The 18,731-nt window shown below is 40.7% G+C and overlaps 1 protein-coding gene across 1 annotated transcript in view; it reads left to right on the top strand.

Moving 5' to 3' along the window:
- The first annotated feature begins 200 nt into the window (after window positions 1–200).
- Window positions 201–18,731, top strand: part of SLC26A7 (solute carrier family 26 member 7) — a 119,375-nt gene continuing 100,844 nt past the window's right edge. Inside the window, exons 1-2 of the mRNA XM_045454269.1 lie at window positions 201–335; window positions 472–782. Coding sequence (XP_045310225.1) covers window positions 590–782 — 193 coding nt within the window. The 5' untranslated portion in view covers window positions 201–335; window positions 472–589. The remainder of the gene's footprint in view (window positions 336–471; window positions 783–18,731) is intronic.

The raw sequence follows: 18,731 nt of genomic DNA, 5'->3' as shown, positions 1-18,731 counted from the left end.
TCAAAAAGTAAGGCTAGATTGTCTGAATGTATTTTGCACTATAAACCCCTCTGGCAGTTTTATGTTTTTGCACAGCTTGTAGGAGAGAGACTGGACTGGCTGAACGCTTCCTGGTTTCATTAGCATAACCCAGCCCACCTCCAACACACGCCCACAACTACCTCATTAGCCATTGGGAATGGAGCCAAAAACATAAGACTACAGTGAATATAAGGGGAATTACTGGCGAAAGAGCTCTAGACCAGCTTAACACTGAACCCATTACTTTTCCAAGATCAGAAAAATATTAGACTAACAGGAACCATTTCCCCGTCTTACTCAGATAAGGATTCAAGGTTTTAATCTATAGCTTTTAATCTAGACTAATTAGCTTCACCATAATAAGACATACAGCCTGGCTGTGTATATTTAAGTACTTCTGTTAATCTCTTTCCCTTTCTCCCTCTTTTATTGATTTGTTTTTCTGGATAGCTTTGACATTGTAAACCACGGACGAATTGGAGCCTGGCATTGAAAAGAGGTGTTCTGCAACGATTTTTTTTTTTTTTTTCTTGTCTAAAGTTTACTTCTACAAAAGAGAATCTGAAAAATGACAGGGGCAAAGAGGAAAAAGAAAAGCATGCTGTGGAGGAAGATGCATACCCCTCATTGTGAAGACTTTAAACAGTGGTGTAGAAGGCGGCTACCTATTCTGGAATGGGCACCACAATATAATCTGAGAGAAAACCTGGTTCCAGACACCATGTCTGGGATAATGTTGGCAGTTCAACAGGTGACACAAGGTAATGTACTGCATTTGATTTTCCTGTTTTAAGCAGAATAGATGTCACTTTGCTTTCTTGGAAGAGTATTATGACTGACCCATGATCTATAATTTAGCTAGTGAAATGGACACTTAATTAATTGTGGGAAAATAAGCGCATTGACTATCTATATACAAAAGCATTCCTAGTTGTCTTTTTTTTCTATTTTTTAAAGCTATTAAACACTGAGCCAATTTTTGAATGGTAATATTACATATTTGCAATGTTAAAATTCATACTATATAAGTGTAAAAGATCAGTAATTGTGGGAGAATGAATTTTTATAGCTTGACCTTACTGATACAGTTTGTTACTTTCACTGAGTCAAGCTATAAAATATCTCCTGGCTTGAACATATCGTTTGTAAACCTAATTAGCAGCACACAATTACCTGTTGTAACCTTGAGAGTCGCTATAAGCAAGGAACAGAGCCTTCTGTACATAAAGGAGGCTCTTTGCCAAAACCATTATTTGCAAAGAGAATCCTGTGTGTCCTTAGAGCTTGTATTTTACTGTGCATGTTGATTTAATTCTGTATCACATTACATACTGTATTTATTTCTCAATAAGAAATTTAAACTGGTGAGAAGTCTGAGTTTAACTTTCCCAAAGCAGATTCTAAGTGGTATTCTGGATTTTGATACATAGGTGTTTCTCTTGGTGAAAGCTTTAAGTTAAGTAGTGTGTACATGTGTGTGAACATGTGTGTGTGTGCATGCGTTTTCCTTAGAGATATATTTATTGCATTATTATTATTATTTTGCTAATTCAAGTAATAATTTCCTACCTGTAGCACGGAAGGGAACCAATTTCTCAACCTTGAAAATTTGGAACACTTTCCTTGGCATAGACTCTGTAGATTTATATTTCCTTGCAGTTTCACTACATCCCTAGCTTGAACTATTATTCATTCTGTTAAATTATAAGCACTCTTTTAATTGAATTATTCTGTAGCTGGAACAAACTGGTTTGTGTATTTGTGTTTTTAGTATGATTAGGACCATCTGCACTGGTGGCTTTACTTTAAGATCCATAAGACTATCATACTTTATGGGATTCCATTTCCCTGAATAGTCTAATATTACATTTTTTAATGACCATTTCGCCAATAGTGAAGCATGGTAATCTTTAATAAAACTGCAAAGTAAATAATAGGTTAGGGCATTTTGAGCCCTGTTTTTATTCAGTTTTAAATTCAAAATGTGACACTACTATGTACTTTGAATCTAAGCGATTGACTTCCAAGGGTTTTTTCACCAGATAGTTTTAGTATAAATGTATAAATTTATTTTGCTTTAATGCAATGTAAAGTGAAAGAGAAATCTATTTTTTAAATAATTTGTTTTGTCATCTCTATAGAATATCGAGTTAATAAGGAAATCTGGGGATATGATAAAGATGTCTGTGATACACCCTTAGCAAGAGTATTTATGTGTAAGTCTTTGGTAGTTAATTGTATGGCTTTCATTTAGATAGAGATTTTGAGGGATTTTGTTTTATGAGTCATATATTTCATTGGTTATAAAGAAACACATTGGCCAGCCCCTGACTGATGGGAAGCACAAAGCTTACTCAGCCCTGTGTCTTGGAAAGTTATGGATCTGGCTGTTGGTTCTCTTGGAAAGCTACCAGTGACTGGGCAAGGCTATGCCGCTAGAAAGAACTTGAAGGTTTTCGTTGATGTATGAAAAGACAAATTCTTCAAAAAATACCTATTCTTTTGAAAACAATTCTCTTAAACTTTCTCATGCTTACCCACCATGGAGAGATAAAAAGTGAAATATAGGTTACCATTGTTATAAGGGGCACTGTGCTAAGCCCCTGTGTTCATTGTCCTCCCCTTTCCTAACAAAGGCCCAAGGGACAGCAGTCTCTTCTTCATTTTCCATATGAGAAAATGGAGGTTTAGAAAAGCAAGTAATTTTCCCTGGATCTCATACCTGATAAGTGGTAGAATGAGGGCTTGATTCCAAAGCCAACACTTTTAACATTTTATACTTTATGTTCTACACTGCCAAGATAACTAGACTTTTTCATAATACCAATGTTATTGGTAATAAAAGACATTCCTTTGGAAAGGTATGAATATTCCTCCCTTCAAATTACTTTTTCATTTAGGTTTCATCCCTGAAGTTTTTAGACTCAAAGGTGAGTGACGAAGAAAATAACCACAGTGGAATATACAGTAAGAATGGCATTTAGATATCATTAGCTTCTATTTATGTGAGTATAGGCACTCATTACCAGCTCCATTTCTTTAGGAAAATTGGAAGAAAGGGGTAATTTTTGCTTTTGCATCATAACACAATAGAAACAAATACCTGTTTTCCCTCTGCTGATCTTGGAAGCAGCTTTTTAGTTACTCGGCATAGTTGAATTATGTGAAATTGTTGAATCAAACATTTTTTGACCTATAAATATGGAAAGTTATATGGTTCAATCCAGTAGTTTTTCATTCTTCTCTCTCTAGAAATGTCTTTAAAATTGAGAAGGATAATGGAAACTAACATTTGAATGTATTCTATATGTCAGATATTTTAAATTATGTATTTTAAATCGCTTTACTAAAGATTTCCCAATTGTTAAATATCGATGATTATCAGTCACTATCATATTTGACTCACGTATAGCATTTTACGTAGTGAGTATACTCCTTCTAAGACTTTCTTCTCTTGGTTTTGAGACATTGCTCTTTCTTTTTTCTCCTACCACATCTCTGGCCTTCTCTTCTTGCGAGCCTCTGCAGCTTTTGCCTCTTCCTCAATCCACCCAAGCATCAGTGTCCAGGAGACTCAAACTCTGGCCTTCTTCTCCAAGAAGGCCTTAGGCTTTTTAATCTGCATAAGAGGTTTTAACTACCGTCAGCCTGCTAATGAAACTTTCTCCTAAACCCAAGATCCACATATCCAATTGTACAAACCTAGACTTTTCTAAAAGCACTTCAACTGCAGCATTTAGTCTTCTAAAACCGAATAGCACCACCATCCTAACTAGAATTATAATAATTAAAAATAATAACAGTAATTTTCAAGCACACATGTAAACGGTGTGGTAAGAACATTTGACATTGTATACAAAACTGAGACTCAGAGAGAATAAGTCACTTGCTTGAAGTCACACAGCAAATGAGTGGAAGAGTTAGGATCGGAACTCAAAGAGTCTGGCTCCAGGAGTGTCTCATCTTACACCAGACTGCTTCTCATGGGAGGGGGTCTCAAAAGTCATTCCCAACTCTTCGCTCTCTTTTGCCACTTAGCTCGTTAGCACACAGTCAGCCCCTAGGTTCTGTTACTTCCAGTCGCTGAGTGTCTTTCCAACCAAGTAGTCTTCTGCAGGCCTCCTGCTGTGGCCCTAGTTCACTGTCTGCACCCTTGAAATCATTTTGTGGCCCTTCCTTCTCTGTGTCCTCCTGTAGGCCATGTTGCATACTGCAGCCAGAATGTGAACATCTGAACACATGTCTTCTCTGTCCAAAAATCTTCAGTCCTCTCTTTCCTCTCAGATAAAAGGCCAGTTCTTCAGAATAATTTATTAGATCATTAACAATCTGGGGCCCTGGATACCAAGGTCTACTCAAAGAGGCGTCTCCTCTGAAAATCCCTCCCAATCTCCCGGGAAGATGCATATTTTCTTCCCTCCTACTCCCTCTGTACTTTTTACCTATCTGCACGATAGGCCTTAGCAGATTGAGTTATAATATTTCGATACAACTCTTTCCACACTGGTCTGTAAGCTCTGGAAACAAAGGTAATGTTTCAATCTTTACATTTTTACCAACTTGCGTGTTGCCTGTTGCATAGAAGTATGTTTTTAATAAATATTTGCTGGAAGTATTAAAAACAATTTAGCTCCTGCAATCTCTGATTATTCCGTAGTAGCATAGTGCCACTCGAGGAAGGAAATGAAATTTACATTTTTAGGTTTTCAAAAGAAATGCAACAGAGATACGAAGAGTAAGGAATACATTAAAAATATGAGTGAGTAATGTCTTCCAATTCCTTTTACTTTCCTGAAGTTACAAACTTGCAGCCCTCCAGACAAATCTGGTAAAAGATATATTTCCTTTCTTCCAAAACAATGTTAATTTTTTCTCCAGCCAACATCAACAAATATGAACAGTTCCTATATAAATCCAGATGCTTGACCTCTCTTGAAAAGGGTGAATACACGGCCATACGGGGCCCATATTCCCATTTGGCAAAGATTTGCTGGGCCTTCCTAGAGGCCACCCCCTTCAGACAGGGCATGCACTTTGCATGTTGCCAGTTTCTTCATCACTCACCCATTGCCACCCTTCCTGCTAGTATTCCTGTTACCTGCCCAGCCTGTGTCTGAATTTGTTTCGCCTGCCAAGACGAAACAAATTCAGACGTATGTTTTGTCAATTGTTTTGTCAATTTGCCTAATATGCCCCTAACTCATCCCTAAATAAAACCTTTACCGAGAGATTACATAAGATTAGGTTCTTAACTTAGATCCACAGAAAGTTTTTTTTTTTTTTTTTTTTGAGAGCGAGAGGGCGCAAGTGAGTGGGGGGAGGGCAGAGAGAGAGGGGGAGGGAGGGAAGTGGGGCTCATCCAAAGTAGGGTTTGAGTTCAACGGAAACGGAGCTCGGATTCACAGAACCTTTAGGTCTGTGAACCTGTATTTATGTATTCCAATAGACTTCATTTCTTTATAATCCTTTGCATTTTCTGTTAATTATTTTTTTAATTTTTTAACGTTTATTTACTTTTGAGAGAGACAGAGACAGAGCACGAGTGGGGGAGGGGCAGAGAGAGCCGGAGTCGCAGAATCCGAAAGCAGGCTCCAGACTCAGCTGTCCGCACAGAGCCCGACACCGGGCTTGAACTCACAAGCGGTGAGATCATGACTTGAGGTAAAGTCAGCCACTCAACTGACTGAGCCACCCAGGCACCCCTCTGTTAATTGCTTAAAAAAAAAATTCTGCGAAGGAGTTCATAGGTGTTGCCAGACTGCTAAAGAGGGTTACACCTCCCCAAAGTAAATAAATAAAAGTATAGATGTCCTCATTTCAAAGGAAGAGAAACCTTAGATCACTCTTTCAGCATATTCAAATATTTCTTTGAAACAATGTGCATTTTTAAAAATCTTTAATAAATCTGGAAGCCCTCATCACCACCAGCAGGTACAAGGCATTATAGTCGCATCTACCACAATAACCTGTAACTGACATTTTGGGGGACCTCACTACAGAATGTGTTTTGAAGATGAGCAAACATCCTAGAGAATGTCATTAACTTAAAACATATTGCAAACATGGTGGGCAAGCTGAGCAGTACAAGACTGTACTCCCTAGAGTATCTAGTCCACATTCTAGCCTGAACAAGCACTTGGGGGAAATAGTTTCTTTGTTTCCAACCTGAAAACTCAAGCACTGAGACAGGGAGGAGACCTAAATGCACGACTTGCCATGTAAGAAGCTAATCCACTGAGAAGGAATATGAGAATGTTTTGCCTTGCATTCCAAGGGATCACCTAGAAATTTTGTTCCCAAACCATGAAAATTTTATGCTGCCATAGGGTTGCCTGATGTTCAAACCACAGTGTTCTGGGCCGCAGACAAAAGATGGATATTCCTTATAATTATGCAGAATGTGTGGCATTACTGGCACCGAAACACATGTGTGGAAGCCGAGCCTCGTTGCACTCCTGAGGGCAGCTTAGTGACATGTGGAACAGTAAGTGGAAACTCCTGAAGCGTCCTGCATTGGGAAGATGAAAGGCTTGTCTGGGAATTTTCCCCTGCGTGGTCTCAGCTTTGAGGATACAGAATCCTAGCATTAGTGATATATCTCTAACCTAACCCCCTTAATCACTAGTTCTCCCTGCTAGTAACTTTTCTCTCCTCCAGAACAAGGGGCAGCAAAATACTGCCAAGCAAGTCTCAAGTATACTTGTCCTGACCCTTATAAAAATACGCCCACCGGTTAGTAACACTTTGCTGACTTTTCTCTTCCATTTCAATCTATGCCCTGACCTCACCTCACAGTATAACTTCAGGCTTCATTTGACACTCCTGGTTTTCTTTTTCTTCTTCTTAAATGTAAAGTGATGATGATCTGTATATTAAAGGGTCATTTACATACTTCTGCCTTTAGAGGAATGCTCTTTATAGTGTTTAGAGTTGTTCCCATGGCAGAATCATGACCTTTCCTTTTAGGGTGTGGAGAATTTAGCAAGGTTTGCAACAAAATAGATTGGCAGTGAGTGTGAACATAAAGTGTGTGGCCTATTTGGAGTAGACTTCTGTTTTTGCCAGCTAGGATCCATCCTTGCTCCCGTTAATGACTATATCTTGGATTATTTTTGAAGAAACAACCTCTCTTCCATTTTTAGTATATGTGGTTTCGTATATGTGTATATAAGGTTGTAATTTTGGCTCTAGTGATGGAGTCTAGGCTCATCAGTGGGTTAAGTCCCCCTCAACCAGGATTATCAAACCTGTAGATCTATTGGCGGTGGGGGGTGGGGGGTGCCTGGGTGGCTTAGTCTGTTAAGTGTCTGACTTTGGCTCAGGTCATGATCTCATAGTTCGTGGGTTTGAGCCCCACATCGGGCTCTGTGCTGACAGTTCAGAGCCTGGAGCCTGCTTTGGATCCTGTGTCTCCCTCTCTCTCTCTCTCTGCCCCTCTCCCACTCACCTCTGTCTCTCTCTCTCTCTCAAAAATAAACATAAAAAAAAAAACAACCCTGCAGATCCATTGGAACCACGTTAGGACTTAAAAGAATACTGGTACCTGGGTGCCATTGTCAGGCAATTGTCAAATTTCCTGGGAGTGGTTTCCAGACATTGAGACATTATGTTTTTTCCTTTTATAAGTTGTCCCAGATTCTGTTGTGTAACGGTGTTGAGAACCGGGTGCAGACACAGTGATTGGTCCGGGGAGAGCTTGTGGCTCAAGTCTTGGTCGTTGGTACAATCCCCTACATCAGGCCGGGGACTGGTTCATGGATGAGATCTGCCACCTAGGCACAAGGGCACAGATTTACTATGCCACAAGTCAGTCACTTTTTGTTTTAAAATGGTAACGGTAATACAGATGACCTGATTGGTCCATCAGTCTGGATCCCAGGGCATCCTGGGATTGTAGTGGGGGCAGTTGGCAGTGAGGATGATGTGCCTTTATAGCTTCCCAGGACCTCTGCGGCCTGAAAATGAAGCCAACCCAGCAAAGAGCATAGCAGAGAGAAACTGTCTGGAAGACAGCTAGCATACCCTCAACTTTTTACTTGCATGTGCAAATTGCTTAATTAGTGGGGGTGCCTGGGTGGCTCAGTCAGTTAAGCATCAGGCTTTGGCTCAGGTCATGATCTCGTGGTTTATGGGTTTGAGCCCCACATTCCGGCTCTGGGCTGACAGCTCAGAGCCTGGATCCTGCTTCAGATTCTTTGTCTCCCTCTCTCTCTGCCCCTCCCCCAGTCGCGTTCTTTTTCTCGCTCTCTTTCTCTTTCTCTCACACAAAAATAAACATTTAAAAAATTAAGGTGTTTAATTAGGTTTAAGTTGAGTTAAACTACACATTTGAGAATTGTTACAATTTAAATATTGCACATTTTTTTCTAATTCTACAGAACCTGGCAAGATAGATATCATTGTACTTTATATTTTTCTGAGAAGGGGGGGTTTGAGGCTCAGAACACTAGATCACTTGCCCCCAGTTCTAGCGCTGCTTAAGAGGGGCTCAGGCCTGATTCTGCCAGGCTCCATCCCTCATCCCTCACTGCCTTCTGTTCCCCTGTTAGTTCAAGTATAACAGATAGAGGACCAAACGTGGGCAAAAGAATGTCTGAGCCTCCCTTCAGCCCCTCAGGTGCCCCTACCCATGGTAACACCTTGCTTGATAAAATAAAACCCAGAGATTCTGGTTGAGAGTGGAAGAGGGCTCTGCCACTGGGAAGAAATACCTGGACCAGAGCTCCTGCTCTCTTCCTTCAGAGCTTCTCGCTGCCCTCTGTTAGACTTGCTTCAGATGAGAGAGGGAGAGGACACGTGCTGTAACACTGGCCTGAGCATCAACGAACAATGGCTTTCACCATGTGGTGGAAGGAACACACAGATAAGCTGTTTGGATGAGACTTTACTAAAGGCTAAGGGGCAATAAAAGGGAAAGACGGAGTGTCATGGGTTTGTAACCAGGCTTACTCGTCTTCACTCGGTTTATTCCCCTTTATCTCAGCTCTGCTGTCCTCCATCACAGTAGATGCCATCTCTAACCCTCACCACCCTTGCCCAGAGCACCACGGTGGACATTTGTCCTTTGCCATTCTGAGTCTAAGAGAAAGCCCACCTAGAGCTCTTCTAACTTTTCTGACCTTGGAGATGTCTGCCCACCAGGCATGACTCTACTCCCTCCGTAGCCATGAGCTCAGCGGCATAGGTCTGTCTCAGCTTAACACCATTTGTATAAATAAAAAACACAAAAGCGTGTTTCTCTAGTCTTTGTTCTTGATCAGCTTTTCCCCGTACATTTTGTTTTTCAGGAGCTAATCCATTTCCATGGCTTCAATTGCTACTTTTCTGCTGGTGAATTGTAAAAATGTATTTCTAGCCCAAGTTTCTCTTTTTAGTTCTAGCTCTAAATATCCGGCTGCATATTGAACACCATCTTAATGTCTCCCAGGGACATATTTACAACTGGACACATCATTTTCCCTCTCAAAATCAGTCCTTATCCTCTGTTCTGCATTATACTGAAAGTCACCCCCATCTACCCAATTGTCTATGCAGGAGTCTGGGGATGATCCTAATTGCCTTTTCCCCTTCACGACCATTATTCAATTAAGGAGGTTCTCTAAATTCTTTCTTCTGAATGTCTCTCAAATATACCTCATGCCCACTGTCCTTGTGACAACTTCCTCAGTGTTAATAGATATTGTAACATTTGCGGAATGCTTTAAATAATGCCATAAAGGGTACTAAACTAAAGGTGTATTATATGAATCGATCTTCAGAATAACCTAAGAGTTTGAGACCATTAGTATCTATATTTTGCAGATGAAGGAAGGAGAATTAGTTTGCTTGTAGTGCCAAGTAATACAGTTTCTATAAAGCAGAGGGAGCATCTAAATGCTTGTCTTTCTGATCCTGAGCCCATGCTCTGATCTTCATTAAAAGCCACCATCATTCCTTCCACGCCAGTTAGACTGTCTTCTTGTTTATGGTTTTGTGTCTCTGTGATCTATTTCAAACTGCCACAAAATTCTTTTTGAGTTAGATAGTGGAGATCTTTGTCTTAAGTTGCTTCAGCCACACCTTTGCTGATGGCTTTTGGACCTTTTTTGGTGTTTCACTCTATACAGCGTCCTTGCTTTACTCCATTTTGTTGGTCTCTCTCCCTTCCCCTCCCTTCCCTCAGCCCTTCCCTCGTGGCTCCCTGGAATTCCGATGCTTCCCTGGAACCAAAACCACAGGTGTGTTTTTTATTGACATGTGTAATGTTGGGAACCATCAGTTAAATAACAGAAGACTTTGTTTTAAAACTGAGTGGGTGTTCCCCCTGTATTGAATCTAATCATCTAATAACAAAGGGCTCATATTCCTGAACGGAAACTCCTAGGCTGAAGCTGATTGGTGCTTGCACCCTTTCTGTGGGCATGGACTTTCCAACTTATCACATTCCCCAACACTCGCTATCCTTTTATATCAGCACCACTTCGTTCTTGTTATTCATCCTTTTCCAATCCAGAGCAGGACATTCTCAGATTCAGCTCAAGGACAGCTTGATTGTCCAAATTCATGACAGCATGCAGAAGTAGTATATATTTAATATAAAAGCAAACACAATTTAGAATGTAGTTAGGTATATAAATAGTCAACTTTTCTCTCATTAGACAGGATTAGACTTCTGAAGATGTTTATCAAAGTCCTTCAATATCTGGAACTTACTTTTGCAGCCACATCTCTTCTTTTTCACCCTGTGTTCCCTAATTTACCTACTTAACTCGCAATTGCATTTTTTTTTATATTTGATTTCCCCCCTCAGTTAGGACTCTTTATAGTCTAGGGTGACCAACCGTCCTGGTTTCAGCAATGAAAGTCCTGAGTCCTAGGAAACCCTTTCGGCTCCTATCAAAGTATTTGGCACATAGTAGGTAGGTACTCAAATGTTTGTTGACAGTGAAAAATCATAATTGAGATGATAGGGCAGAATTTTCCTGTGTCCACTCTTCTTTTGGTGGCTGCTCTCCCCGTGGAAACTTTCAGTCTCTTACAGTTTCTGATATTTAAGCTCGTAGGTCCATTGATCCTGAAGCTTCTTGGTCCTGGTAGTTCTTTATTTTCATGTTTGTGAGATACCACCTGTATAAGCAGCCCTGGGATAACAGAACGATGTAATTTGCCTTAACCCCTCTAGTGATTAGAACCAATGGTCTTTGATTAACGATCTTTGTCTATGAACCTAGAGAATGTGTGTCTATAGGAATTTTGTTTGCATATAGTTGTGGTTCTTGAACATATGTAAATTGACTCTGGGAGACCCATTTGTAATATCGCTGAGCCCTGAGCCCACTGATGCTGTGAACCAGACAGCTGATTATACTGTGGTTTGCTAATAACAATTCTACGACCACCACAAACCAGTTACCGGAGGGAAGTAACTTTCATCATTACCCACACAGTTTGGGTTTGATTTCTTATGTGTAGTTCTTGGAAGTGCCTAGTGCCACCTAATTATTTTGTTTTCAAGAATACTAATCTGTCTTCCTAGGGTGCTTTATTCATTTCTATTAAAAAACATACTTGAAAGACTACGCAGTATTTTGCTATGTTCTTGGAAAGAGACAGAGAAGTATAAGACAACACTCCAGCCCACAAGGGCCTTATTATTTTTTCCTTCCTCAGAAATTCGTACAAAGTATATGAGAATATGATCTTGTTATTCAGCCTTGAAGATCTCAATCTGGTGTGGCTATGTAAGGGTGGGAACATTTTCTTAATGAAAGTTTGTAGAGTATTGGTTTCAGCCACTTTCTGCTGTGAGTAGGTTGCATAATCTAGGCAGCTGCCAAAGAATTCTGTATTTTTATTTAGGAACATGAAAAGTAGTACCAGCCCATCTATATAACAAAACATGAAATGAAGAGTTGGTGGTAAAAACTGGGCCAATAAAGAGACCAAAGTGGCAGTCTTGACAAGCTGGCAAGACTGGATTAGTACAGACATATGGCATTATGGGAGTTGGCACTTTAAGAAATCAAGTCCTGCTAATCACTCTTTCTCTGCAGACGATCGCAAGGAAACTATATACACAGGTAACATTTGGGGAAGGGCAATCAGTGACCCGCTTTATTAGCTGCGTTAGTGTTGAGTGTTTAAAGCATAGCTCTCACTAAGCTGGATTGTATCAAAAACAACTTGAACCTGAGATCAAAGAGGTCTTCTCTCTTGTAAAGCTAAGGTTTGGATGTGCTTGTGAAAAGAGAGTGAGAGAGAGGTATGCCAGAACTTACCTTGAGGCAAGCCCTGGTCTTTTTGTCATATTAGGAGCATGGCTGAAGAAATAGTGGAAGAGAAAAAATGTACATGTGTGAACATACCTTTACCCATTAAGCATTGTGGCCTCAGGTTAAGAGTACACTTATCACAATGAGCACTGAGTAATGTGTGGAATTGTTGAATCACTGTATTTTACACCTGAAACTAACACTCTTTGTTAATTATACTGGAGTATAATTTGTATAATTAAATACTGGAGTATAATTTGTTAATTAAAAACAAAAGGAACAAGGCCTCATAAGAGTGTTCAACTCTGGCCTCTCCAATTAGCAGCCCTCCTTTTGGGTGGGGGAGGTGGAGGGTGGTAGGGAGAAAGGGTCTGGGAACTTCTGCTCTACCCTTTGAACTGAGGTTGTATCTGTAACCTGGGAGAGGTTGGATAGACTCAGGACATTTGAGAAGGTAGGATTGAGGTCAGGCTCAAGAAGCTTAGTTAAGACATACAAATTCGTCTTGGTAGGTGTAAAGTTTAGTACCTGGATGTCAACCAGTGGGAGCAAGACATAAAAGGTCAACCTGGGAAATAAAGTGTCAGAGCTAGGATAAATACAGGAGCAACTCAGGATTAGAACCCGGGCCCAAGATTCTGGGTAGAAAGGGTCTGAGTTACAGTCTAGGAAGCCAGCAGAATGGAGAGATCTCAGAGTCTTTTCTAATTTTCTTTTTTCAAAAAAAATTTTTAATGTTTATTTATTTTTGAGAGAGAGAGAGAGAGTGCATGAGTGGAGGAGGGACAGAGAGAGAGGAGACACAGACACGGAAGCAGGCTCCAGACTCTGAGCTGTCAGCACAGAGCCTGGCACAGGGCTTGAACTCCTAAATGAGGAGATCATGACTGGAGATAAAGTCCGACGCTCAACCGACTGAGCCACCCATGCGCCCCTCTAATGTTCTACCCAGTATATGAGCAGGCTTCAAATTTTGGTGGGTGGACTTGAGCCCATGGGAGGCAGTGAGAAAATGCACTTGGCTGGCAAAGACAAGTAAGGGAAGAAGCATGAGCCAGCATTTAATGTAAAGTGGGAAGAAAGTTCTTGTCTCTGCTGCTTCCTGGCCTCGTGTGTTGTCTAGAGGGGTGTTATGGAAACTTGGTCCTCAAAAAAAAAAAAAAAAAAAAAAAAGACAAAAGAAAACAACACTGAAAGATGCCAAGGGGCAATTCCTGTTCAGATTTACTCAGCTAGAGTGTTGAAGGGGAAGGAACATCAGGACCTGTGAGAAGTCTTAAATCTCCCAGTCATACTCTGCCCAGTGTGGTCAGTACCTGCTAAAAATCTGGACTTCAGTACCCTTGGGTTGGTACTGGCCTCTGCAGTGAACTGTTTAATAACCTTGTTTCCTGACCTGTTTACATTCTTCTTGACTACTTGACATTGTTTATGCCTTCATCCCTCTGATAACCAGTGTCTTTCTTTGTCTTTGATTCTTTGTTTCTCTCCTCATACCCTTTGTTTCTCTGGGTAAATGTATCATTTCATTTCAAGGACCCTTTCGGTCTTTATCAGATCCCCAGTGACAAAGATCCCAGTATTTTGCTCAACACATAATAGTTTCCTTATAAATGAAAATATTTCTTATTATGTTCCTTAACAATAGATCTCACAATCTAATTCAAACCTAGACACAAAAACACTTATACTAATTTTGGTAGTAGTACAAATAAAGAATATACAAGTGTGGTAACAGCATTGATAACGTGATGAACTCTCACTGCAGTGGGATTGAGGTTTGTAGTTAGGGAAAGTTTCAAGAAGAAATTATACTTTAACTGGATCTTGAAGGCTAGATGAGAGTTTCTCAGGTAATCTATAGATGAAGGGTGCTATGGATAGAAGAAAAACATGCAATGATAAGAATAAAAGAACACAGTTTGTTTAAATACTCATCAGTAATTAAATATGGTGGGAGTTGTAGCTGGAGAGGGTGGCAGGGCCCAGATCATAAATAGCTTGAATAACATGGACAAAGTGTTTGGGCTTATTTTCCAAGGTGATGGAGGGCCTTGGTGGATCTTGAGGTATGCCAGGGTGTGACAGAGGCTTGTGTTCTTGAATAATCACTCTGGCAACAGCTTATATTACATGCTTGACAAGGCAAGAAACTAGTTAGGAAAGACTCGTTAGGAGAAATTCTGTTCAGGAAAGGAAGCACTGTGGTCTGAACAGACCAAGGCAGAAGTTGTGGCGGGAAAATAGAAGGGACAGAGTTGTCCAATGTTAAGTGGAGTAGGTGCAGTTTGCTCCATGTGCTCTGTGATGGGAGGGTGAAAAAGAGAACATTGTTCATAATTTCTAGATTCTTGAATTGGAAGACTATTGACGGTGATGCCCTTTTCTGAAATAGGGCATAAATAAATAAGGAATGCCAGTATGTGATTTTGTTTTGTGTTTAATGCGTGTTGTTTTGTCCTTATGGAGGGATTGGTGGTGGGAGGGACCAAAACAAACAGTTTCCATCTTGGATTTGTTATGTGAATGCCTATAGAATCTCTGGTTGATGTCCATTTGGGTCTGGGGTTTAGGAGAGATATCATTAACGTGTATATATTTGAAACAATTGGTTCTTCTCCATGTCATTGAGAGGGGTCATTATGTATCTCATCAAGAAAATCACAAGGTGTACAAAAATGTTTTAGCCGTTGTAGAAAGTGGGTAAAAAAAAAATCAGTTTCGTATATATGAGGTGGTTATAGTCAATGGGATTGGATGGGGATAATTCATTAGTTTGTAGAACAAAAAGAGGAACCAGAATGGAAGCAACTTTGGGGAATCTGACATTTAAGTGGCTGAGAAGCTAGCAAAGGGGAATGAGAAGATGTGGTCCCTTAGCATCATGGTGCTCTGGGAGCCAGTGGGTAAGAGTTCTAAGTGTGGTTGACGTGATAAAATGTATGTATGAAACATAGAGTTCCCAGGACATGAAGAATAAACCAAAAATGTGAAACTTTATGAGAGCCCTGGAAAATATTTTTAGTAATAAACTCAGGTATACCACAACAAAGTGCTTTGCAACTCTTCAGGAATGCGGGCAACTTGCGGAACAAAAAAAAATGCTATCTATCCTCAACTTCTACTTCAATTAATTCTTGCCTTCCAGTAAAACTTTTTGTGATTTTGGCTCCCGTATTTTTCTATCTTCTCTGAACTTTGACCACACTGATCATTGTATAAACTGCACATATAATTGTTCAATTGTTTCAGGCAAGGGCCTTATAATTCATATCTCATGTCCCTTTACATGTCTAATGGAATTGACGGTGGGTTTGGGTACACAGTAAAAGGTTACAAGTACTTATAGAGTAACTGCCAGAAAGACCTCAGTTTTGAATTTCAACTACATCACTTGGGCAACTTCTTTCTCTGCTCTAAGATGAAGTCTTCCTAGGTGTAGAATAGGAATAATAACACCTAGTAGATAGACTTACTTTGGGGGTTAAATGAGAGAAAATAAAGTGCTCAGGACAGAATCTAGCACAAAAGAGGTGTTCAATAAATGCTGTTATTTCAATGCTATAATTGCTACTTTCTATTTCCCATGAGAATGTAAACTCCAGAAAGGTGGGGTTTTTTTTATCTGGGTTGTTCATTGATGTAGCTCAAGTGGCTGGCACATAGTAGGTGTCTCATTGTAGGCAGATGCTTTTCTACATCTCATTTTAGCTCTGCTACTTGAGGGTAAAAGGAAGGTAAGAAGATGGAAAATATCAGTTTTGCCTGAAATCTCCCAGAACAATTAAGCTAGAGGAATTCTAGGCATCTTACAAAATGTTAAAGGTGCCCTCCCAAATTTGCCAAGAGGGTGCTTCAAATCTTACTTCTAGATGTTACTGGTGTCAGTTGCTAGACAGATATCATTTAACATCTGCAGGTACTCTGTGCATGGGTGTGCTAAGATTCTCTCTCTCCCACTTACCTTCCCCCCCCCCCCAACCTGGTTAGAAGACAGAAATAGAAGTGAAAACAGACAAATCCAAAAGGGAATGGGAAGAGATGCCAAATAGCTGAGTTGTCATTTTTAGGCTCATTGTATCATTCTCTTTGGGTCTCAATGCCTGTGAGCCAGCACGTCTGTCCAAAACTGGGTAAAAGAACATTTCAATGAGTATTTGTATCCTATGGGTTCACGATCACTCTCCTTTCGCTTGTTGTGTATAAACTGGGGGTATTGCTGGAAGACGGCACTGTGCAGACAGCAGACAGAAGGATCATCATTATTGCTTTGGTACAATTTATGTGGCCAAGCTGCCTGCGTCTCTGAGGCTGCAGTATGTGAGAAGGGAGTGCCAGCCCGGACCGCGGCTGTCAGCGCTGGTCTGCACAGACAAGGGCTCCTCAGTTTTGTCTGGAGTCGGAGATTAGCGACGGGTGCCTTTCCTCTGCTCAGCATTTCCTCATTTTCACGTGGGCCCTACTGTTTGCTCTTAACCACTTAGCCACTTGAAACTGGTGAGCTAATGAATCCTTTCCGGAAGTAGCTGGATGATCTTTAAGTAGTGAATTAACCCTCTCAGAGCAGGGTGGCTGCGCCTAATCCATTTTTGAAGCGACTGAGGCCATCACGACCTGAAAAGTGTTGCAATCTTACGTGCATGGTCTGATGTTTACTTATATAATTATGTCACTAAAGCTAAGGGATTACTTTTTTTTTTTTTTACTCTGAAAATTACAATTTTGAATACAGTTAGGTAACAACTCTTGTATTACAAATATTAAAAGATGGGGGCACCCGGGTGGCTCAGTCGGTTGAGCGTCCGGCTTCGGCTCGAGTCATAATCTCACGGTTTGTGAGTTCGAGCCCCACGTCAGGCTCTGTGCTGACAGCCTGGAGCCTGTTTCGGATTCTGTGTCTCCCTCTCTCTCTCTGCTCCTCCCCTGCTCCTGCTCTGTCTCTTTCTCTCTCTCTCAAAAATAAATAAATAAACCTTAAAGAAAATGTTTTAAAATATTGAAAGATGGAAGTGACCTGGAGAAAGTCCTTCAGATTGACCTGCTTCAAGACCGAGAAACCAGGGATCTACTGTTTCAGTCTCCTTCTCTTCCTAATTAGTGGGTCTCACACTCCAAAGTAAATACAGTAAGAAGAAACAAAGAAATGACATGTGTCATGTATAGTTGAGTTTATACTTGCACACTTACCTCTGGTTCCTGGGATCCCTGATCGCCACATGAAATCAGGCCCTTTCTTTATCATCTCTCCTCTCCCTTCCCTTCCTCTAGTCCAGCTATGTGTCTCCTCCTCCCTGGCTGGTACTTCCAGTGATAGATAGCTTTGCGGCCAGCCTTTACAGGGCATCCTTAGGAACTCCGCTTCCGTAGGGAATAAAATCCACCCTTTCAAAATGTTTGCAAGGTACTCTCTCAGCCTGTTTGCCTTTTTCTTTTTTTACGGTTTTATTTTATTTTATTTTATTTTTTTTCTTACTGTTTATTTATTTTGAGAGAGAGCGTGGGGGAGGGGCAGAGAGAGAATCCCAAATAGGCTCCACACTGTCAGTGCAGAGGCTGACCCGGGGCTCGATCGTCTTGACCCTGAGATCATGACCGGAGCTGAGATCAAGAGTCAGATGCTTAACCGACTGAGCCACTGAGGGACCCCAAACTGTTTGCCTTTCTTAAAAGCCGGCTCCCTCACTCAAGGGCATTATCCCCCAGACGCCCCTCTCCAGTGAAGGCTAATCATGCTCCCCTTACCCTTGGTAATTTCACATACAAAGCACATTATACTTGTATTTACATGCTTAATAGCCACCCTGTTCAATACTGCATCTCCGTTTGCTTGTGCCTCTTCCAAGGTCAGTTGTCTTCATATGGTCATGTATTTTTGTAAAAATTCCAAAGCGAGATATCTTACCAGAAGTTGATTAAGAATACTGCCTTTTCCCTACTCAGCTTCCCTTGGGTCATGCCTCTTATGTCTGGTGGCATTGGAGTGGCTGCAGATATTTTTGGGATCCGGCTAAAAGGAAGTTGCCACAAACGGCTGGCACTGACAGAGATCAAGTAAAACTCATCGGACAGCAATGTAACAAGGGCATTTTCAAGAAACTGGTTAATTAGTGTTGGCAATTCTCAAATAATATTTAAGTTTCTGCACAAGAAAACTTGAAATGCCCTGAAATCTTACAGCTATCAAGAACCTCAAAAGAGTCTTTAGTTTGAATTACACATAATATTAGTAACTAGTCATAAAGCTAAAATAAAAATTTCTAATCTACCAGTAATAAAAAAACAAACTTAAATACACACTGATATTTTAGTCTGCTTCCCCAGAAATTGGAACCTGAGTCAGAGGGCTTCTGTGCAACTTTACAATTAGGGAATGCAAGCTTGGAGGGCCGTAATGAAGGACTCTGAGGATGCCTGGTAGGGGGCTGGTTACCTCCAAGGTGGCAGGCACATGGCTGTATC

The sequence above is a fragment of the Leopardus geoffroyi genome, chromosome C3 (assembly GCF_018350155.1).
Source record: "Leopardus geoffroyi isolate Oge1 chromosome C3, O.geoffroyi_Oge1_pat1.0, whole genome shotgun sequence".
NCBI lineage: Eukaryota > Metazoa > Chordata > Mammalia > Carnivora > Felidae > Leopardus > Leopardus geoffroyi.
The sequence above is the reverse complement of the archived record's forward strand: the minus strand, read 5'-3'. Positions and strand labels throughout refer to the sequence as shown.